Source organism: Chelonia mydas, chromosome 17 (genome assembly GCF_015237465.2).
Source record: "Chelonia mydas isolate rCheMyd1 chromosome 17, rCheMyd1.pri.v2, whole genome shotgun sequence".
NCBI classification, from domain to species: Eukaryota; Metazoa; Chordata; order Testudines; family Cheloniidae; genus Chelonia; species Chelonia mydas.
In genome coordinates this window covers 807,170-830,631 of record NC_051257.2, presented here as the reverse complement: position 1 = coordinate 830,631, position 23,462 = coordinate 807,170, and the positions used below count along the sequence as shown (strand labels likewise).

Here is a 23,462-nt window from a genome sequence, read left to right as displayed (position 1 = left end):
TCACCGGGCTCCCCTCTGACCGCATGCTGGGAGGAGAGGGGTACCGGCTAACTGTCCCTCCTCCACACCCCATGGGGGGCAGCACAGACCCACAGCCCTGCCAACCCCCGTCTCCCCTCCAGCAGCGCTGACGGCTCCTACGACTCGGCTCCCGGCCTGAGAAGCCAGGTGGGGCAAGGCCAGGGGTCTTTGCTCTCCTGGTGCCATCTGCTAGGGCTGACAGGTCCCCCGCACTGCGACAGCCACCTCAGGCCAGCCTCTCCCTGCCAGGTGAGGACCGTCTGGGGGACGTGCCCTCTGGCCCGGCCCAGATACAGGAGCCTGCGGGGACGGTTCATTAGACCCAGCAGGTCCTGTGGTGTAAGACTGAGCCCTTCCTACCACCCACATTAGAGGGGGAATGAGCCCAGACGCTGTGGGAATGGGTCACTCGAGAATGCTCCCAGCCAGCGGCCCCATGGCGCTCCGACCCAGCTCCCAACACAGGGCATAGCAGGGCATGCGTGAACAGAGATCCGGCTCCTCTTTGCTCCGCCCCTGGCTTCAGCCCTGCCAAAGGCTGCCATGCACGCAGGCCGGGCCACTTGCTCTCCTCCTGCTCTGTCATTCTTCCCCCTCATCAATTATGAAGAAATCTTTGATTTGTTGCTTTGTTTGACGAAGAGAATTTTAATCAAATCCCACTTGGGCTGCAACAGCTTCCCCAGCCCCATAAACCTGACGTGCATCTCCCGTTAGTAACAAACGACCTACTAAGAAATTCAGATTTCACAAAATGGGCCAGCCTTTCGCTCCTGATATTTCATCTGCTTTCAGCAGCCTCATCATCACATTTTATGGCCTCTGCCTGCAGCAGCCGAGGAGTTTAATGGCTGCACCTCAAAGAGCTTTCACAGGTACTTGTCAAAATGTTTATATTCAGCCTGAGTAAATGGCTGGTGTTCATCTCATCAAGCCCGGCTCCCCTCTGCACCTCTCCCTCAGCCCTGGAGCTGCTCCTGCTTGTGCTTGCTCCCTGTTTGATGCCTCCTCTGCCAGCCAAGTCCGCCTGAGAGCCCAACACCCTGGAGGAGGCCAGCCCGTGCTGCTGGGAGCTGGAGGGTGAAGGCCCAGGGCCTGGTTCCGCTCCAGGAGCAACAGCTGCCGGAGGCCCTGTCTGCCTGCCCAGGGCTGTACCAGGGCCCCTGCAGCGCGTCTGGTGAAGACGCTCTATGCCGACAGGAGAGCCGTCCCGCTGGCAGCCGCTGTGCTGGCGGGAGCTCTCTGTGCACACGAGCACTCGTGGCAGTGCGATGTATGTTGCTCGGGGCAGGTTATACGACATAACCTGTAGTGGAGACGGAGCCTGAGAGGCCCATGAACAGGGTCTGCTCTTGGTAGCAAGTTCTGGCCCCACCGCCTCTCTCCTCACCCAGCCATGCTGCCCCATGGGCCAGTGGTGGTTTGCAGAGAGCTGGCTGCTGGCTTCCCCACCCCTGCTCTGGCAGCAAATTGTATTACAAAGCTAAAAACCGTTAAACGTTCCCCAGCATCCCTGCCACGGGCTCCCACGGGGGGGGGGGGGCGTGGGGGGGAGCACAAGCCAATGGGAGGGGAGCCGGGTCTGAGTGACAGCCAGGGGAAGGAGAGGCGGGATGCCCAGCTAGAAATGGGAGGGGAGCCGGGTCTGAGCTATGTGTGTCTGACTATGCCCATGCCAGGAAATCCCATATCCCCTCCCCAGCAACGCCCCCAGTGCGGCTCAACCCTACTGTGTGAATGCTGGTGACCCCTCCCCTCCACCCCTGCAGCCTGGCCGGCTCCAGTACCTGTAAGCGGGAACTCGGGGGTTGGCAATCATGACCGATTCCAGGTGGAAGCGCCCATCCCCCAGGTACCTGTAACCGGGAGAGAAGAGCTCAGGGAGGCTGCTCAGGAGCCAGCTGACTCCAGAGTTTGGTTCAGCCCCGTCTGACTGCCCAGCGCTGCTGCATCTGAGCGCTGGGTCCAGGAGCCCACGCCGGCCCCTGCTGCTCACAACAGGCACGGAGCAGGTGAAGCAACCGACTCAGGGCTGGGTTCAGGCAGCCCGGCCCTCTGGGACTTGCAAACCAAGCCTGTGAGGCCACATGGGGACCCGTCGGCGCCAGTGGGCAGGGGAGAACCAGCCCACGCTGGCGTCAGTCAGAGAAACCTCCCTCCACGCGCGCAGCCGGCTCCGCCCCGGCGCGCATCACAGCAGGGCAGGCCACCCTCCTTTTGGCTGACTTATAAGTGGAGCTCAAACAGCCCCCGGAGTGAGCAGGATGAGGAGCGCCCTGGGCCTTTACAGGGTGAACGCACTTGGCTGCTGCCTCCTTTGCTTTAACAGCCTCACCTGCAGACCATGAAAGACCAGAGGACGTGGTTCTGGGAGCCTGCGTGGGGGACGAGCTCCGGCGTCCCCGAGTTAAGGTCGGGGCTTTGCGCCTGCTTCCACTGGTGGGGAATGGTTTGCTGTGACTGTGCCAGGCCTCTCCATGTGTAACACACCCACCTGCACAGCGACGGGGCTGGCCCTCATCACAACTCCTGGCCCAGCCCATAGCTAGGTTCCAGGGGCCAGGCCAGCAGAGCTGCGGTGCTGTAATCCCGGAGTGTAGACGCAGCCTAAACCAAGGGCAGGGGTTTTCGGTCGCTGTAGGAACACCACCTTTCTGAGCACTGGCCGCCAGGTCAATGGACGCATCCACATTGGGGCTTAGGTGCTCGGGGTGTGGATTCTTCACAGCCCTGAGTCACGTAGCTATGTTGACGTAAATTTTAATTGTAGACCAGGTCTCCAGAGGGGACAGACCCCAGCCATGCTAAGCTGCCCCCCTTGTACACCCACCGGCTGGCACCTGGGCACAAGGGAGACTGCAGACCTGGGCACTGACCCGTCTCCTGGGTACCACAGGTAGGGAAATGAGTCCGGAGCGTATTTTAAACAACCCGATTTCCATTCCCACCACTCCACCTGGGGCTCTCCCCGCCAGCACATGCCACACCCGTCGCCTGGGTGAGCGCCCCCTGCTGGAGCCAGGAGAGGCCTCCATTCTCCACCCAAAAATGGATTCCTGCTGCTGGACCGGAGCAGAGAGGGTGAGTCAATGTGCACCTCGGAGTTGCTCAATAGCAACGTCTGGTTAGAGACATTTCTGCTTCCATTTCTAATCAGATTTCAAGTCAGCAATTACATTTCAAAGCCTTTCATTCAGCTGCCCTAATGGAGTGAGGGCCTGGAAAATGAATTCAGACGTAAAACTTGACTAGATTTTGCCCTTAATTGGAGAATGACATTTTGGAAGATCAAAGCTAATTTGTCTGCAAAAGTTAGCCCCAGAGACGGGGCTCAGTAAGAAAATGACACCTCAGAAAGGAGCCTGTGGAGTCGTGCAGGTACAACAGCCAGTGCCACAGCTGGGACTCACCTGCAGCAGCTGGACACCCACATCTGCAATGGAACAAGAGCCCACAACTGCACCCGCTGGAGTTTCTCTCCAGCACTAGGAGAGGGCAGGGCCAGGGAAGGGGGCTGGTCTTGAAAAGCCCCGGTCTACATGAACATGGCGTGGAGCCTGAATCCCCCTCCCCGAGAGGGTGGGAGGGCGGGAAATTGGAAGGAAACACATTTAATACTGATCGAAGGAAACCCATGATTGACCTGTGGAACTCACTGCCACAAGACACGACGGGGAGCAGGAGCTCAGCAGGACTGCAGTAGGAATCAGGCATTTACATGGCTAGTTCCTTTAGGCAGAATGAGGATTTACTGGACAGCTCCGAACCCTCAAGCCAGGGCCTGAGACGCCCATTGGCTGAGGAGGCGTGGGGGACACCCCCTTATGCAGTGTGCCCCAGACTTTCCAAGGCCAAGTCCTCTTCAGGAAATGAAGCTAATCGCGTGTGTCCCCCCATACCATGTGGCCATGCCACTCTTCAGCTGTCCCCTGGGGGGACGGTTCTTGTTGCCTCCTTTGGAGCCGGTGACTGGGCTAAAGGAAGCCCCTCTGGGCGGTGCCTGTGTGCCTCTCACCATGCTGTGTGTTTACAGAACCCACCAGAGCAGCCCCTGCTGTGCCACCCTGGTGCAATGTACCCAGTGCCGTGCCAGCCCAGAGTTAGGGCAGCTGCAACACAGCGAGCCGGAGGGGCCTGTCAGTCAGTCACAGGAGTTCTGGAGAAAACGTCTAATGGCTCTGAGCCGGCTCTGAGGCATCAGATCCAAGCACGGGCATCAGGCGCTCCCGAGGCTCTGGGGAGAGAGCAGCAGAACAGAGCGGAGCCTGGGCCAGGCCGGGTAGGAGGAAGGGAGGCTGGGGCCCGCCAGAGGTGAATTTGAACAGGGAAGAGCAGCAGGCCCAGCTTGGGCTCCTGCCAGACAGCAGTGTGGAATGACGGGGTGTGTGTGAGGGGTCCTCCCCACCCCACACGCCTGCACTGTCAGCAGGATCCCACGCACCGTGCACTGAAGGGCCAGCATCCCCCAGTGGGCTGGGGTGAGACACACCAAGCTGGCTTCCAGCAACATGTCCCCTGTTACACCCCAAGAGTCACCCCCCTCCCAGCACAATGGGCCAACGACCCTGACTCAGGCCGTTCAAATCACTGGGCATGCTAACTCGAGCGGGTGGGTACCACCCTGTCCCACTTCAAGCTCCCAGGAGAGCTCAAGGGGCAGCGTGAGCTGTGGGTCACCTGTCCCACACACGGACCGCCCCCGAGGGCACGGCCAGCACAGCTCTGCCTGGGCTCCCCCTGGGTGGGGTCGTTTATTTATTTATTCTGCAGCTCACTGTATTCACAGTACATTAAGCATTTCCATTACCTAAAATAATTAGGTGATAGGAAGCGAAGTGCTCCCTCTAATTTGCTGTCCTTAAATAAAATTAATGGTGCTGTGATGTTGGGGCCTGGCCATTCGTCTTCTCCAATTATCTGCCCGCCTTTCCATCTATTATCTAGTCTGATCTATGACTCAATTATTCCTTCTGCACTACAAGCACAAGCCACTCTGTGTGGAGCCTGTCAGGTGGGTCCTGTCTCCCCCAGGTCTGGAGCACGGGGACCCACCTCGGAGCACAGGCAACCCCGGGCTCCACCGAGGTTTCTGTCGCTCCCTCGACACGCATGGGGCTGTACAAATGGGGGAAGAGGCCTGCTCTGTGCACAGGTTTTGTATTGCCTGACCTAGAGGACCTAAAACCACCCATCGCTGAAGTGTTGCTCAGCCCGTAGCTATTCCCAGCCCGCAGAGGGCAGAGCTAAGCAGAGAGCTGGGCTGAAGGCAGAGGTGCGAGGGGGCCGTGACGGGCAAAAGGACGGAAAGGCAGAGGACATGACCCAGAGCATAGGGAAGCCAGGGCCCCCAGGGCAGACCCCCATTTCCAGGAGCTCTGGTCTGTGCCCCACAGCTGAGCGAGACCCTCTCCATGAGCCGGGCTGTGGCATCTCGTGGGCAGAATGGGTAGCACAGCCCAAAGGACAGCAGAGTCCCCCCTCCCTGCAGAGAGGTGCAGGACTGTAGTAGCCAGGAGCTCCCCGCACAGCCAGTGCCCTGCCCCACTCCCCACAGCACCCCCTGCTGGGAGAGGCCGGGGCTGCTGTAGCCAGGAGCTCTCCCCACAGCCCCCTGCCCTCCTCCCTACAGCGCCCCCTGCTGAAGGAGACCAGAGCAATATAAACAGAAAGGGGAAGTGTTTGCGATGAAGGAGTGCTATATAATCCCTGGTACTTACACAATGGCGTCTGTGTCCGGCCCCAGCCGGGGAGATGTGCAGCCCAGGATCTCGCCTGGCGAGAGCGGCTTGCACTGCGGGATGCTGACCTTGTACTCAGAGCGCAGCACCTGGGATGCCGCCTGTGGGGAAGAGACAAGGGGTCAGAGACCAAACGTGGAGGATGGGGCTTCAGGGTGGGCTGGGCTGAGAACAAACTGCCCCAGAGGCCGAGGGAGGTGGAGAGGGACGGAGCGGCAGAGAGGTCTGTGCTTGGAATACAGCCCCTGACTGACTGCACAGGGCAGCACAGGGTGTTCCCAGGCCGTCTCATCACACCTCCGCCCTCAGACTCTCTGTCCCTGGCCCCAGCGCCTGGGCCCAGGCCAGCCCCCAGCAGCAGGCTCCCCCAGCCCAGGGCAAAGGAGAGGGCAGCGCATTCCGAGTGGACCCAGGGTACAGCCGAGGGGCCCTGGGATGGAGGGTGGGGTGTCTGGCAGAGACGAGGTCTCCTCCAGGCAGGGCTGTGGCCGGCCAGAGCAGCGAGAACTCGCCTGGCCGAGTCAAGTGGCCCTGCCTCGGTGAGGGAACGTGAGCCAGACGCTGGGAGCAACTAGCAGACGCATCAATTAAAATACAAGAGAAAATGTTTAATGCTACAATGACCCCATGTTTAGACAGACACGGCTCAAGAGGCTCATTCATCTCTCCCGTCCTGCTGAGCTGGCCATTCACGAGGAGCAGCTAATCCACAGCCAGACCTGCCAGCGCCTGCTGCAGCTTCCCCTGCCACGGCCAGCGTCGCAGCAAAATGCCAAGTGCTCTGCTGCCAGCCCTGACATTTACAGGGCCGGCTCCTCGGGATGGGGGGGCACGGTCATGAAACATTGATCAGAGTTCGCACAGAGCACTTGATCAACATTATGGCAGGAGAATATTATTGCAGCTACTCATTAGAGGGGAACCGGCAGCTCTGAGCAATCGCCGAGGCTGGAAAAAGAGATACCACTACACACAGGTGTGCACCCTGCACACCCCCCCCCGACAGGTGTGCACCCTGCCCAGCACCCACTGCACACCAACCACACACACAGGTGTGCACCCTGCCCAGCACCCCATGTCCCCCCACCCACAGAGAGGTGTGCACCCTGCCCAGCACCCGCCCCACACACAGAGAGGTGTAGACCCTGCCCAGCACCCCCCCCACACACAGAGAGGTGTGCACCCTGCCCAGCACCGCCCCCCCCACAGAGAGGTGTAGACCCTGCCCAGCACCCCCACCCCCGCCCACAGACACAGGCTCTGGCAGGCACCCTGCCCTGCCGCATGCAGTGTTGTGCTCCGCAGCTCAGCCCGGAGGGGGCTGCAGCCCAGCCGGGGGGGGAGCCGGGTCTCTGCACACCCTGCAGTTTTAGGGCCCTTCGGGGTAAAATGGTTTGCAAAGAGCGAGTTCTTCCCCCTCCCCTCCCTTCATCCTGGTGCCGAGCCCATGGGCCCCAGCCTCAGCACAGGAGCCCCCACCCGCTGACACTGCAGAACCCAGGCGTGGAGGCCCCCACAACTGCCTGATTTCCAGGCTGAACACGGATCTTGATACAAATGCAACTGCCAAGGAGAGAGGCGTGCGAGTGAGCTGTTGATTGCGGGACGTTCACCGTCCCTGCTGTGCTCCTCATAAACCCACTCAGTCCCGTTGGCTCTGGGAGCCCAGGGTTTGCAGGTACCAGGCGGTGCTCCAGTATTTTCTGGCATGGCTCCCTGAAGAGGACCCAGCACTGGAGTAGGGTGACCCGGAAGCCACCAGGCGCTGGCTCCGGGAAGTTGTTGCTTATCTGCATTCACAGGCACTGGGAGGCAGCTGCTTGCAGGGAATGAAAGAGCCCCCCGCCGGCAAGGCGGCATGGGGCTGGGGCTCCCGTGCTGTTACTGCTGTGAGGCCCCACAGCCGTCTCACCTGCAAAGCGGAGACAAACTGGATGGTGCTGACAAGAGCCAGGCAGGCGCCCTTGGGGAAGTTGAAGTGGATGGTCTCCACGAAGTGGGACGTGTCGATCTTGATATCCACAAACACATAGAGCATCTTCACCCCCTGCGTGGCGTCAATGGGAACTAGGGCCAAGGAGAGAGAGGCGTGAGGTCAGCTGGTTGCCCCCAGCACGGCCAGCTAGCAGACCCTCCCTACTGCAGCACCTCCCAGCCCACACACAGGAGAGGGGCTTGAGCCCAGCTGCTGAGCCGTCCCCCTGGGCCTGCATGCAGCCGTTGTGTAAGGAGAGGGGCCGGCCGCCTCAGCGGCCCCACACTGGCTTGCCGAAGCCATCAGGCAGCCCCTGCCCCCATTTGCAGAGGCTCCCTGCTCGCTGTGCGCTGGTCAGTGCTGTTTCATGTCATCTATTTACACCGAGGAACGTTTCACAGGCAGGCAGGGCTCCGGGCCCAGTCGCAGAGCTCACCAGGAGATGATGCGCGAGTCCCTCGGCCTGGCAGCGCCAGCCCGCCGTGGCCAGGTCAGGGCTTGTAGCACGCAGCTGGGACAGCACGGTGAGTTGCGTACCACAGGCAAAGGAGAGCGGCAGGCGGTCATTTCTCTCCGGGTAACAGCCACCCAGGGAACGGCAGATCTACCCTCCATGCTAAGGAGCCCATGTCGCCATGATTGGGTGACGAATTAAAGAACCCGGGGTCCGCATTGACCCATAACGCTGCACTCCATGCCCATTTCAGGGCCGTTCACCTGAGCACAACTAAGTGCCAAATTACTTGCTCCTGGGGGGGCTGTGGAGGGGCTGCAGGCCCACAGAGGGAGTTGTGCCCTTGTCCTTCACAGAGCACGAGGCATGGCACAAAGGCCTGGGCACAAACGCCAGGGAGAGCTCGCTGTAACTGTAACCAGCCTGCTACCGGGCAGCACCCGACCACAGGAGCTCTGCTCAGAACAGCCAGGGCAGCCGCCGGCCAATCGACGGGGATGCAACCCGGGGCGAATGGCCAGAAGCTGCACTGCAGACAGCCCCGCTGGCTCCTCGCGGGGACCAGACCACTGCCTTGCCCTGCCCCTCCCCGCACCTCCGGGGCCTGAGGCCCGAGTGCCACCCTGAGGCCCGGGAAGTCAGGGCCGCAGCTGCAGCACAGGGAGGCGCAGCTCACGCCCCTCTGGTTCCCCTGCAGTCCCGCCACACCCTGCCTCAGGCTCCGGGGCAATCCCGCCATGGGCGGGCCCAGCACCAGCGGGGCTGGCAGCATCGCGCAGGCCTGCACCATGTAAGCCACTGTGGGAGACACGGCACCTTGTGCCCCCCGGGTCCGGGGCTGCAGTCAGAACACCACGGGCCTCATCTTGCCACGCAGGGCCAGGCTGGGCCAGGATTTGGCTGGTAGCTCAGCAGAGGGTGAGCCCCTCCGCATCAGAGTGACCCCAGTGGCCCAGATGCAGGTGCTGCCTTTCAGAGAGGTTGTAAAGGCCCCCAGCACTCTTCCCAAGTCGCGGCCATGTCTGGTACATGTGCGGGCTCTGGCACAGCCGCCCCAGCACCGGCCGGATCAGGCAGTGTTAGTAAGTCCCTTCCCTTCAGCTCTTGTGCAGAGCTGCTTGCCCAGGAAGAAGTGCTCCCTGCCAGCAGTGGCTGCATTTCCCGGAAAGGGCTGGGGACCTTCATCAGGAGAGCCCAGTGCGTAAAGCAGCTCCCACCCATACTGGAGAGATGCCCCTGGAGGAATATTACTCTGGTCCCCCAAATGGGACCCAACCGGGGGTCCCTTCAGGTAGGCAGCAGCTTTGCGTGAGCTCCTGCTCCCGAGTGCTTCTCTTTTCGCCGTTCATTAATCTAGCAGCCGGGACAGACCAGGAGTTCTTATGTCCTCAGGCTATTGACCTATCTCCCTCTGACCCTCGCTCCTATAGTGCAGTGATGGACATTGATAGCTGTGGCCACTCGCCTGGACGTGGGTTGGGACCCTCGCTTTTCAACCCTGCAATATTCTATAAGAAATGTGATTACTAAAAGTCATTTCCATGCCCTGTAAATTCACCTCCCAGGGAGGCTTCCCCATCTGGGGCCCATGATGCAGAGACAGATGACAGACCCACCCCTGGCAGAGTGCCTGGGCTGACCTGCATGAACTCCCACTGGTGGGGACTGGGCTCCAGAGCTGTCTGGGAGCGAGGGAGACGGTCCCAGGGAGCCAGAGGAGTCGGCACTGGGCTTAGAACTGGCTCCAGGACTCAGCCAGACCCCAGCTCCCATGGCACAGTGCCTGGGCCTCTGGACAGCACAGACAGCCCCCCATGCCCGCTGATGCCAAGGACACACAGGGAGGGTCCTGGGTGACTGATGCTGAAGTGCGGAATGGGCGGGGGTGCCCTGCTGTCCACCGTAAATGCCAAGGGAGTGTGTGTCCCATGAGCTCTTTGTGGTCAAGCACCTGGGTCACACAGCACGCCCCCAGGCAGGCAGGTGTGCTCTGGCCACGTCAGCAGGGACACAGTCAGGCCCCAGGCCAGTCTCAGTGGGGTAAGGGCCGCACAGCCCGCCCACCCCGAGCCAGGAGGTGGCCTCCTGCAGCCGGGCTGGGGGATGCCTTCATCCGCCCCAGCCTTGACCTGCCCTCCATTATCCAGGACAACAATTCCACAGAGCCACCTTAAAACCCAAAGTGCCTTATTGTTATTTTTGGGCTGATTCCACCCTGGGTGGACTTCAAAGTTAGCAGCATCTGGGACAGCAGCACAGTTTCCATGGCAACTGAATCCAGAGTACCCTTCCGCCTAGGGAGCACAGAGCCGCCTCCTCGCCTGCCCTTTAAACCAGCCCTTACGGCCCCGCTGCCACCAGACCAGGGCTAGCACGGGCCCCAGAGCAGGACAGCCCCAGCCAGACCTGCCTCTTCTGCTCCCCTAGGCCTCCTTCAGCCCTTCCCTCCCCTCCCTTCTGCTCTGGCTTCCACGAGACCCCCCGGCCCCTGCTCACAAGCACAGCACCTCCCACTCCTCTCCCCAGTGCCTGGGACTGAGGGAGCCCCGCTGCACGTGGAGCCTCCCGTACCAGTGCCTCTGGAGACGGAGAATGGGCACATGACAGGGACTCAGGGTTCTAATCCTGCCCGAGCCCCGGCCCTTCCCCCTCGTCCCCTGGGGAGAGCACTGACCTGCCTGCCGGGCCGGGGAGGGGTCACTGATCAATGTGCATCAAGCCGTGCAGGGAAGGGGGCGGGAGCACCAGGGTCAGGCCGTGGGGGAATTTCCACCCCAGTCCCTGTCCTGGACCAAGGCACTGCAGGCCCGGTGGTCTCACTGCTCCAGAGCCTGAACACCCCGTGCCCCAGGAGCGGGACAGGGCTGGCAGAGCATCCCCCCCGCACAGGTGTGGGGAAGCTCCCCCTTCCCCCCAAGCAGGAAGTGAGAGGGCGTTTTCTGAGCAGCAGCCGGAGGGCCCAGGGTGCCAAGCACAGCTCCTTGGGGACAGGGCAGGGCAGGGCTGACCGGAGGCTTCCTTTGTCTGCCATGCAGCCTTCGCCCCATGCCTGGGCATTCAGTATCTGAAGGACCCGCCCAGGCCCATGTGTCTGGCACATGCAGCAGGGAACAGCGCTGCAGGGCTGGCTCGGACCTCGGGAACCGCCCGGGGATCACTCCTGTGCTGAGACCCTGTGACAGGAGAGTGGCTGTGATGCCATCATGCCAGGGACTGCCCTGGGGCATGCAGCCCCTTCACCAGGACCACTGTTAATGGCAGCAGCAGGAGGGGACTGGTCTGCTCAGACCGTGTGCTGCACCATGGAAGCCAAGCACCGGAGAGGCAAAGGCCACCATGAGCAGGGAGCGTGAGGCCGGCAACAGACGGGGGGGCAAAGAGAGCTAGACGTGGGGAGGGGGACTGACCGGGCAATGCTGTCTCCAAGGGGTCCCTGTGCCATGGAGGGCAGAAGCCCAGGAGGGAGGCGTGACCCCCTCTCTCTCCCTCCCCTGGGAGGTGTTTGGATCCCATTGGGGGGCCATATCCACTCTCCCCAACTCGAGAGAAAGTGACAGGAGCCTCCCGCTCGTGCTGGTCCAGAAGAGGCTACGGCAAATGTCTCCATGTGAGTGATACCGGTGTTTTCCAGCTGGGAGCTCCTCCCCTCGGCATGCCTGGCTGGTTCGGGCCCCTCCACCAGCCCCTGGAGCACACGGCGCTGCTTGCAGCTCGGCTGGGCAGAGCTGGCCATCTTGTGCACAGAACGTGCCTGTCGGGCAGCAACCACCTCCCCACAGAGCGGGAGCCCCAGTTCAATACATGGCCAGAGGGAGCTCACAAGCTGGCCGAGTGCCCCCAAGGGAACAGCACAGCCTCCTGGCAGGCACCACAGCCCAGTGCCCATGGGAGCAAGTGACAGACAGCCACAGTTCGGACCTGCAAGTCTGGGCTCCCCACAGGGCCCCAGCAGCCTGGGGGCCCCGGACACAGCAGGGTTTGCAGCCACGCTGCAGCCCACTGGCAAGGCCAGACAGGGCTGAGCAGGCTGAGGCTCCGGAGGAGCCCAGAGAATCCAGGCTGCCATTCGCCACTCCTAAGGCTCAGGAGTGGGTGAGGCAGGCAACCCGCCCTCCACGCTCCCCAACCCAGGTGGCCTGAGGGCGCAGCGGGGATGATGTCTCGTCCCTGGGCTGCTGCAGGAGGAGCTGCTGGGGAGCCAGCACCCCGATGCTTGTCCACACAGATGCCGCGGCGCATGCTAAGGACGGACCCCTCACCGTCCTAACGCCTCCTGGACACACCAGCCTGGCTGCTGCGGCACAGGGCTCGAGAGAGAACCTGAGACACGATCGTCATTGACAGCACTGCACTCGCAGGCATCTACACAGCGCCTGCCAGGCCCCCATGGCCCGGCTTTGCCGGGCATCGGCACAGCCTCTGAGCCAGAGGGCCCAGCCGCAGAGCAGGGGCAGTGGAGAGCAGCAGGGAGCAGCAAAGGTTCCTCCCATGCAGCCTGAACCGCGTCCATCAATTGCGCGTCCAGAGAACAGGGAGCTTGGGTGGCCGAACAGACAACAAAGCCGCTCTGGGCCAGAGCAGAGAGATTCCCTCTTCAGGAGATTATGGACTCTCCACTAAGCCTGGGACTGGCTCCAAGTGGGGCTGGGGGGGATCGGCCTGGGGATTGGGGGTCAGGGGCTGGGGGGAGATCGGCCTGGGGACTGGGGTTTGGGAAGTGTGTGGGGGGGATCGGACTGGGGTTTGGTAGGGTTGGGGGACAGGGTCGGCCTGGGGACTGGGGTTTGGGAGGGTTGGGTGGGGATCGGCCTGGGGATTGGGGGGTCAGGGGCTGGGGGGGTTGGCTTGGGGTTTGGGAGGGTTGGGGCGAGATAGGCCTGGGGCCTGGGGTTTGGGAGGGTTGGACGGGGATCAACCTGGGGACTGGGGGTCGGGCCTGGGGGGGATCGGCCTGGGGTTTGGGAGGGTTGGACGGGGATCGACCTGGGGACTGGGGGTCGGGCCTGGGGGGGATCGGCCTGGGGCCTGGGGTTTGGGAAGGTTGGGGGAGATCAGCCTGGGGCCTGGGGTTCAGTGGCGGGAAGGCTGGTCTGTTTTAAACTGGCTTTTCCCTCTGTACTGACCCTGACCCAGAACACTCCCAGGCACCAGCAACCAGACACCCCAGATCCCCCTTTACTGGAGCCAGAGCGCCGGTCTCTGCTGGCAGGGTCCGTACCCAGGCAGCTGTGTCCATAGTGCACCATGAAGTCGGCCCCAAGGGCCCTGGCCGTGAAGTCATCCACACAGCACGCACCATAGGTCACGTCTCCCATCACCACCACCTCGGCACCGGTGAACCTGTGGGAAGGCAGAAGGAGGAGCATGAGGCTAGCACTGGGCTAGTGACAGGGAGAGGGGCACCAGGCGGCCCGGGGCTCTGCTGCCACGGGAGTTCTCGCTGCGGGGGAGGTCAAACAGGCTGCTTACCCAGGGCCAAAACCTCCTGCCCTTGCCTCGGGGCTAGAGCGATACCCGCCTGGCTGGAGGCTCGTTTTCAGCCTAGTCCGATTGCAGAGCCAGCCTCAGCGAGCCACAGGAAACCACAAATGTGTGCCATGGCCTGTCCGTTAACTCCACTGCCCCAGCTTGGTGCGCGGACCCTCCCCACAGGGAGCCACTCCCCTCTGCCCCGAGCCAAGGAGCAGAGCAACAGCAGGATGAGAAAGGGGCCCCCCCGACCCCAGCGCTGGGCTCCGGGCAGCAGGATGGGGAGGGGCTCAGGCACTTGGGGCGATGCAAGGGGAGCTGGGGTCAGGTGCTAAGGCGTGAGCGTTGCGTGTTGCACGCCCCAGAGGTCTGGGCCCACAGGAGCGTCGGAGCCCAGTAGACCCTAGCAGAGCCTGCTCCAGGCGAGCGTCTCCCCATGGCCATTCCCTGACCGGCATTGCTGTCTCCGATCCCCCGGTGCAAGGCAGCACAGCAGGGCAGGGCGTGCCAGGCTCCCACACGTCCTGCCATGCAGTGCAGCTGCTGCAATCCCGCCCCAGCTGGGGACAGGACAGGCACCAGTTACTCCCCGAGACGGCACCACGATCACACTGGAGAGAGGTAATCCGCCCCTTCAACTGGGTAAATCTGTTTGCAGTTCAGGGGATTATCTGCTCATCAGACATTACCCAACGTACCAGGAGGGGGAGAGGAGCAAGGCGCTCTCAGTCCGCCAGCATATCCTGGGGACACGCGAGCCTCCTGCATGCTGAGCAAGAGCCAAGCAGGGCCCAGGGTGAGCCCAAGTGGGAAATGACAGACCCCCATTCACGTGGGAGAGCTGATCCCAGGATCCAAGCCCTGGCCCCCTCTATCCCTTCCCGACAGCGCTCCAGCCAGGCCGCAGCCCCATTTGGAGCAGGGGCTCAGATTTGATCAAGCCCATGTGTCTGAGGGAGCAGCGCTGGCTTCACCTCTGGGTGGTGCCACGGAGCCCCGGGCAATGCTCTGGAACTGCTCCCTACGAAGCCAGGCAGGACTCTGGGGACGTCGCCTTTCTGGGAGCAGCCTGTCTGCAGGACACACAGCTCACAGAGCTTCCACCTTCCTAGGTCTGACCTCGGAGCATTCAGCATCCTCTGCCCCTCCGTGCGCTTCCCACAGCGAGTCCGCTCAGGCAGGGTCCTGGGGAAGCCAGAGGGTCCTGCCCCCCAACTTCGCAGTCAGATGGGACTCTCAGCCAGCCAGGAAAACAGAGGTTTATTAGATGACAGGAACATGATCTAACACAGAGCTTGTAGGTGCAGAGAACAGGACCCCTCAGCTGGGTCCATTCTGGGGGGCAGTGAGCGAGACAACCACGTCTGTACTTCACTCCATGTCCCCAGCCAGCCTCAAACTGAAACTCTCCCCAGCTCCTCCTCCTCTGGGCTTTGTCCATTTCCGGGGCCAGGAGGGCACCTGATTCCTTTGTTCTCCAACCCTTTAGCTCTCACCTTGCAGGGGGGAAGGGCCAGGCCATCAGTTGCCAGGAAACAGGGTGTTGGCCATTCTCTGTGTCCAGACCCCTGCACACACCTGCCCTCTAGGGCTCTGCAACGATCACACACCCTTACCTCACCATCTAGAGACTTAAGAACTTCATAGGGGAAACTGAGGCACCCCCACACTATTCAGAGGAAACATTAAGAACAGTCCCGCTTCGTCACATCTCTCCCCCCTTCGAGACCGAACTGAGCGGGGTCACTTTAGCTGGTGACCTGGGGAAGTTCGAACCCACCAATGTTCCCATGGATGCCCCAGCATCTCTCCCATTCCTCGGTGGGAGTTACACCAGGCCCTTCCAGTTTCATGCCCTCCCTTAGGTCGGGGGAGGTCGATAGCACTTGCAGGCCGCATGTGGGAAGGTTGATGTGGCCCGTGCCCTTTTGCCACCCCAAAACCCCCGGGGGTCAAACTGGGATGGAGTCTTCTCCCTGTGCTCCAGTCTGGAGGCCTGCAATTCACGCTCTCTTGGTTAAGAGCCCCCATCTTGACCTGGGCCACATGCTGTTCACTTACAGGTTTCAGAGTAACGGCCGTGTTAGTCTGTATTCGCAAAAAGAAAAGGAGGACTTGTGGCACCTTAGAGACTAACACATTTATTTGAGCATAAGCTTTCGTGAGCTACAGCTCACTTCACCGGATGCGTACTGTGGAAAGTATAGAAGATCTTTTTATACACACAAAGCATGAAAAAATGGGTGTTTACCACTACAAAAGGTTTTCTCTCCCCCCACCCCACTCTCCTGCTGGTAATAGCTTATCTAAAGTGATCACTCTCCTTACAATGCGTATGATAATCAAGTTGGGCCATTTCCAGCACAAATCCAGGTTTTCTCCTCCCCCCCCCCCCCCCCCCCCCCACAAACCCACTCTCCTGTTGGTAATAGCTTATCTAAAGTGATCACTCTCCTTACAATGTGTATGATAATCAAGGTGGGCCATTTCCAGCAAAAATCCAGGGTTTAACAAGAACGTCTTGGGGGTGGGGGGGGAACAAGGGGAAATAGGTTACCTTGCATAATGACTTAGCCACTCCCAGTCTCTATTCAAGCCTAAGTTAATTATATCCAATTTGCAAATGAATTCCAATTCTATTTTTCCAATTCCAATTCCGAAACTATTTTACATTTGGGGACAATGTATACCTTCAAATCAGCGGCACTGCTGTGGGTACCCGCATGGCCCCACAGTATGCCAACATTTTTATGGCTGACTTAGAACAACGCTTCCTCAGCTCTCGTCCCCTAACACCCCTACTCTACGTGCGCTATATTGATGACATCTTCATCATCTGGACCCATGGAAAAGAAGCCCTTGAGGAATTCCACCATGATTTCAACAATTTCCATCCCACCATCAACCTCAGCCTGGTCCAGTCCACACAAGAGATCCACTTCCTGGACACTACAGTGCTAATAAATGATGGTCACATAAACACCACCCTATACCGGAAACCTACTGACCGCTATACTTACCTACCTGCCTCCAGCTTTCACCCTGCCCACACCACACAATCCATTGTCTACAGCCAAGCTCTGCGATACAACCGCATTTGCTCCAACCCCTCAGACAGAGACAAACACCTACAAGATCTCTATCAAGCATTCTTACAACTACAGTACCCACCTGCTGAAGGGAAGAAACAGATTGACAGAGCCAGAAGAGTTCCCAGAAGTCACCAACTACAGGACAGGCCTAACAAAGAAAATAACAGAACGCCACTAGCCGTCAGCTTCAGCCCCCAACTAAAACCCCTCCAACGCATCATCAAGGATCTACAACCTATTCTGAAGGATGACCCATCACTCTCACAGATCTTGGGAGACAGGCCAGTCCTTGCCTACAGACAGCCCCCCAACCTGAAGCAAATACTCACCAGCAACCACATACCACACAACAGAACCACTAAGCCAGGAACCTATCCTTGCAACAAAGCCCGTTGCTAACTGTGCCCACATATCTATTCAGGGGACACCATCATAGGGTCTAATCACATCAGCCACACTATCAGAGGCTTGTTCACCTGCACATCCACCAATGTGATATATGCCATTATATGTCAGCAATACCCCTCTGCCATGTACATTGGTCAAACCGGACAGTCTCTACGTAAAAGAGTAAATGGACACAAATCAGATGTCAAGAATTATAACATTCATAAACCAGTCGCAGAACACTTCAATCTCTCTGGTCACGCGATTACAGACATGAAAGTTGCGCTATTACAACAGAAAAACTTCAAAACCAGATTCCAGCGAGAGACTGTTGAATTGGAATTCATTTGCAAATTGGATACAATTAACTTAGGCTTGTTTCCCCTTGTTCCCCCCCCCCCCCCGACGTTCTTGTTAAACCCTGGATTTGTGCTGGAAATGGCCCACCTTGATTATCATACACATTGTAAGGAGAGTGATCACTTTAGATAAGCTATTACCAACAGGAGAGTGGGTTTGGGGGGGGGGGGGGGGGAGGGAGAAAACCTGGATTTTTGCTGGAAATGGCCCAACTTGATTATCATACGCATTGTAAGGAGAGTGATCACTTTAGATAAGCTATTACCAACAGGAGAGTGGGGTGGGGGGAGAGAAAACCTTTTGTAGTGGTAAACACCCATTTTTTCATGCTTTGTGTGTATAAAAAGATCTTCTATACTTTCCACAGTATGCATCCGATGAAGTGAGCTGTAGCTCACGAAAGCTTATGCTCACATAAATTGGTTAGTCTCTAAGGTGCCACAAGTACTCCTTTTCTTTTTGTTCACTTACAGCATGAGCACGGAGACATCCCTTTCTCAACAACCTTGTCTCCCCAACAAGCTGGCCAAACACAGCCACTTGGTTATCGGACTGTTTAACTTTCTTAACAGCTTTCACTCCATCTGAGACCTTCTCAAAGCTATCCACGCTGGATCCTTCAATAGGAAAGTCAGTGGATCCATTCACAACAGAAAATTTCTGGCTATTAAGATCTGAAACTTTCTTGATCAAATCACTTTCACACCCTTCAGTTGCAGTAAACTGGTTGTAAAGATGACCATGAGGATTCCTTTCTCCAGGGGCTTTTCCATGCAACAATTCACCCTTCACAGAAATTCTGCCCTTACCGTCTTCACCTAGGGCTTGCTCTAGAGGAACACTTTCCTGAGCAACAACAGACTCTTTCTGGGTCTCACTTACATCCAGAATTACCTCTGGCCCATCGGGCGGATTCCTACACCATTCCCTTTCAGGCAAACTGACAGACTTCCTAGATAAAAGGTCAGAAGCATTCTCCTTCCCTTTGCCACACACAAGTTCAGGAATCTTTTCCTTCTTGCTACAGGTTTCCACACCCTCAGTAGGTAACACAATCACACACCTTCATGCTCTCCTTGTGCCCTGGCTAGGATCTCACCCTGATCAGACAGAGTTGCTACACCCTTTCCAAAAACACACTAGCAACAGGCAAAATACAAGCACCAAAACTGTCTGGTCTCTGGGATTTTACATAGACACTAACTGGATGCAACCTAGTTACAGGGTCTTTCTCCCGAGCAGACACAAACCTAGGGCCATTCCTGTCCTGGGCTTTAGCTGAATCCAGAACCAGCTCTGAGACAACTGCACTACCCTCAACCGTCACAGGCTGAAAGGCCCCTTCTGTCTGCTCCACAGACAAATAAGAGCCGGACACACATTCTCCTTTACCAGACACCCAGCTTGGGATCTCATTCCCCTGGTCCCAGCACACAAGGCTATTCACAGACAACTGCCAGGGTAGCTCCCTCCACAGGCAAGTCAATACCCCTCACAGACACAGGCACGTTTCCTTCCCTGTCACAATTCTCCACCCAGCTAACAGGTAAGGTCCAGGGACATTCATCTTCCACTCTCCTCGCCTTTCCACCCTGCTGACTAGACACAGCCATCAGCTCACAAGGCTGCCTAGGCCCATCCAGACTTTCCTTACCAAGCACCTTGCCACTCCCAACAGATCCCCTGCCCTGCCTGTGTCTCCCCCACTCAGCTGGGGTCTCAGTTCCCACTGTGCTCAGCGCTGCCCTTGCTGTCGCAGTGGGGGCAGGCAGTGAGGAAAGCAGCGAGCTCGCTGCATCAGAGCCAGCGTGAGACCCCGGTGTGCAAGGGGGCGGGGAGCATCTCTCTGTCCCACCCAGCCCCAGGGGTCTGGTTACAGGCAGGCAGGTATCCTGAGCCTAGAAGCTCCTCCCTGCTGCCAGCCAGGTCATCTGCATTTTCACTGACCATTTCCCTCTCCGCTGATTGGTTCCCTGGATTCAAATTCAAACCCTTGGCAGTTACAGGAGCAGGGCCTGGATCCTGCCCCAAAGAGACACAGTCACCCCACAACAGGGTCTCACAGCCGATATCCTGGAGAACCCCAACGACCAGCCAGCCCCACCCCTCCTGGGTCTGCACAGGGATCCGGGCCATAGGCAGGGCGAGGGGCTTCATCCCTGGGACCCTCACCCAGCTCACACAGCCCCATAGCATCTGGTGAGGCTGCATCACCCAGGGCCTGACAACAGTTCTCTCCGTCCCCGGATCTCGCCACCCCAGGAATGTCTCCCCATTGACCATCACCTTCCGCTCCCACTGGAGGTCCGAGGGGCCTGGCCCCAGGGAACTCCACACAGACATATAGGTTGGGACCAGGAGTGGGAGCCTGTCCACCTCCCCACCCATCTGGCTGACGGAGTCTATGGCCTTGGGACCCAGCAAGGGAGCTAGACACAGGGGCTTTTCCGCAGGGTCCCCCTGGTTCAAATCGCCAGCCTGCTCAAAGGCAGTGAGGTGGCATCCACATCCCCCCCTTCTTAATCAGGGGCAGCAATTTAGTCTCGAGGTTCCCTGCGGAACTGGCCCCCCGGGGTCTATCCCCACTCACTCCGGGGAGGTCCCCTAGGCCTCTCCGCTCCACCACCGCCAGTTCATGCTGCTGCTGCTTCTGCAGCTCTTTCTTGGGCTCTCGCTGTCTCTCACAGTCCTCTTGCTCTCTCGGACTCAGCTCCAATCCCATCCATCTCCGATCCCCCGATGGGGAACCCGATGGTGAAGACCCTCGTCTGGTCGGGGACAGGAGTCTTGGGGATGCCTGGCTACTACTCCAGCTGCTCCCAGATCCTGCTATAGCTCCATTTGGGGTCAGGAATCTGTTCCTTAGAGCGGCCATCCAGAGGAAACATTAAGGTCCTGTCAACTGTGCCCACCCCACGCCTGGCACTGCTAGAAGGGTCTGAACGCCATCCCTGCTCAGCCTGCATACCCAAGGCTCCCCGCGTCCCCTGCATCCAGCATGCCCATGGCACCTCACTCTTGCGTCTGTGGGGAGCAGACTGGGGCCCTTAGAGGGTCCCAGGCACTGTCCCACATGTAGCGCTGGACCATTAGAGGAGCATTTGCTGGTTAGGTGGCACCTGGAGAGAAATATGAGTCACACAGCTCCCCGTCAGCGCCCGCCTTCTGCTCCTGGAACGAGCCTCAGCGGAGGAAAAGCGTGCCCAGCTCCCGGTCCCACACAGCCGGAGCAGAGCCAGAACCCGCCAGGAAGCGCAGCCATCCGGCTGGCACCCACGAGGCCAGGGTGGGGCGGCTTGTGACAGGCCTGGTGCCAGAGGCAGAGGCTGGTCTGTGATTTAAAGGCACCACCTCTGTAGGTATTTTATTGCACCAGTCCAGGGATTATTATCTTGGCCGCATGCCCAGGGAGCTGCTGTGGTATTTTAATTAGGAAAGCAGGTATTGTAATGACAAAGCCCCTGCCTGAAGGGGCTGGTTAAACCATATGCTAATTCCTTATTTACATCCAGGTTTCACTGACCACTTGCGGGAGCCGCTCTCCTCCTACTGTCTGGGCCCTATCTCACCGCACCGCCCTCCCGCCTTGCCTCCCCCACGGGGCTGGAGCGCAGCGAGCTGGCTCCCCCCAGACAGGGCTCAGCGGCGGTGCTGGGAAAGGAGACGGATCGGGAGGGCCCAGGCATGGCCCTGCCTTGCCCAGGGAGGGCCCATCTCACAGTGAGGGGCTCAGTCTGCCCAGCCCCTTTGCTCCTGGACGGCTCTGCTTAGGTGGCCAGCAAGGGGCCAGCTGCGGTGCTCCTGCGAGAGGGCCCGAGACCCCTCGCTCCAGTGGGACCCACTCCCAGGCAGTACCAGCCCGAGCTGAGTCCAGCAGCGGCCGAGGGGAAGGGCCCGACAGCCCAGCCCAGCCCTCCGGGCCATTCCCAGGGCTGGCAGCCCAGGCCCCGCAAGGGGCACCGTCTCCGAGCCATCCAGCCCCGGGTGGGTGAGAAGGACGCAGCGAAGGGCCAGTCTGCACTCGGCGCAGGAACCAGGGTGCCTCTTGCTGTCTCATTCCAACCCTTGGCTTGGTTTCCAGGCCGCGGCTCCATGGGACCAGCTCCCAAGGAACCGTTCCCGCGGGGCTCCCCCGCACTGCTACGCCCGCTGGCACAGGCCACATCATGGGGCTATCGGGTGCTGAGCGCCCAGCTCTCTGGAGCAGAGTAACTCACTGATGACCCCCATCAAACTCATGCAGGGACCGGCCCCCAGGCTGCTAGGGCAGAGCTCCCCAGCATGATGCCACACTGCGAACGCCGCCTGGAGAGCGGGGCAGGGTGCTACGTACCACTCGAGAATAGAAACTGTGGGCAGATCCGGCCAGATGGCGGGGGGAGAAATCGCAGAGCGTGCTGAATATTAACAGCTCGATCGCATGCGTCAGTGCTGGGGCAGGGAAAGGGACTGCATCTTCAGCAAGACCTTCCCTGCACGCAGCAGCCCCCAGGCGTGGGGCAGCCCTTCCTCCTGCCTGGGGGAAAAACACCCCTCTGCAGGGACCCTCCCAGCTCCTGCTCCACGGGCTGGCACGCAGCAGCCCCGGGCCCAGAACGGCCTGGTGGGATGCTAGCAACCCTCAAACCCGTCTGTAGAAGGACAGTGACACACAGTGTCATACTGGGAAGGCCCAGACTCCAGGCAGCTCCCCTGCCCTGAAACATCCAGCTCCTGCAGCGAGGGGACTGCGGCCTTCCAGACCCAGGGCAACACCTGCCACCCTCCCCCACAGCGCGCACAAGGGGCACTGGGCAAGGGGCACCCAGCAAGTGGCTGCCCCTGATTCCAGGGGAGCCTTGGAGATTCCAGAGCGCAGCTCTCGACCCCCAGCCAATCTGGACCCGTAGCCCCTCCTCTAATAAGCGGGGATGAAATTAACATGAATCAAACTCCACTTTGTGGACGGGCGGGGAGAGTGGGAAATTATTCATCTCCTTAAGATTCCGGCTGGGGAGGACTGACTCAGAGCGATAGATTAAAATGTATGTAAATTGGCCCAAGCCCCAGAGAAAGTCCCTGGGGGCACAGAGCAAGAAAGTGAAACAGCGGGGGGGAGGGGGGAGAAGAAGCAGGCTGGGGACCTGCCCTGAGTACCCAGCCTCCACCCAGCCCCGGCTCTGTGACTCCCAGAGGAGGGGGGGGAGAAGAAGCAGGCCTGGGACCTGCCCTGAGTACCCAGCCTCCCCCCCGCCCCCCTCGGCTCTGCGACTGCCCCAGCCTGGGAGCAGGACACAGTTATGGGGCCAGGGGTGCAGGGAAGAGGAAGGAAGGGGCACATGGCCCAGCAAGGTAGGAAAGGCCAGCCTCGCCCACCCGTGCTCAGAGTGGGAGAGGAGCAGGACCCTGCCAGTCCCGAGCCCCATGCCCGTGCTCCTGCGGCAGACACCCTGTACCCTGGCCCAGCGGGGAGCTGCAGTGTGTTGACTCCCTGCTGGTGGCTGGAGCCGGGGAAGAGCAATAACCACCTCCCAAGACAGATCCCAGGCGAGGGCCAGAGGCTCCCCTGGCTGTTTCAACCGCTTGCCCAAGCCTTTCATCCAGCTACAGAGAAAGGAAACTTCAATTAGCATCCACCTGAACTGACCCAGTGCAGAGCAGACCCGCCTCGTGCCCTCCGACCGGCACCAGCACCGCCTGCTCTGTGCCAGGCCTGGGGCTGAGGGCAGCGGGCCAGGGCACCCCACAGAGTGTCGACCCACCTGCCAGGAGCCTACTGCTCTGGGGCCACGACAGCAGCTTTGCCCTGAATTAGACAGCAGTCGCTCCACCCCCTCCAGCACAACCTCTCCCACCCACTCAGCAGGGAGCTCATGAATATTGAACACTCAGGGAGGTTATTCATCTTCCAGCTCAGTGTGAAAAACCTCGTTTCTCTCCTCTTCCCCCTCAGCCCCTATCTCCTCCCAAAGGCCATCTGCTAAGTG

The 23,462-nt window shown here is 59.7% G+C and overlaps 1 protein-coding gene across 5 annotated transcripts in view; it reads right to left on the bottom strand.

The window, feature by feature from the left end:
* Positions 1-23,462, bottom strand: part of DPH1 (diphthamide biosynthesis 1) — a 61,706-nt gene that overhangs the window by 8,995 nt on the left and 29,249 nt on the right. For 4 of the 5 annotated variants that reach the window (XM_043530951.1, XM_037880496.2, XM_037880497.2 and 1 more), the window contains exons 4-7: positions 13,407-13,528; positions 7,672-7,826; positions 5,739-5,860; positions 1,809-1,877 (exon numbers count right to left, since the gene is read on the bottom strand). In XM_043530951.1, the coding sequence (XP_043386886.1) occupies positions 1,809-1,877; positions 5,739-5,860; positions 7,672-7,826; positions 13,407-13,528 (468 nt within the window). The remainder of the gene's footprint in view (positions 1-1,808; positions 1,878-5,738; positions 5,861-7,671; positions 7,827-13,406; positions 13,529-23,462) is intronic. The other variant, XM_043530949.1, reaches the window with a different exon arrangement.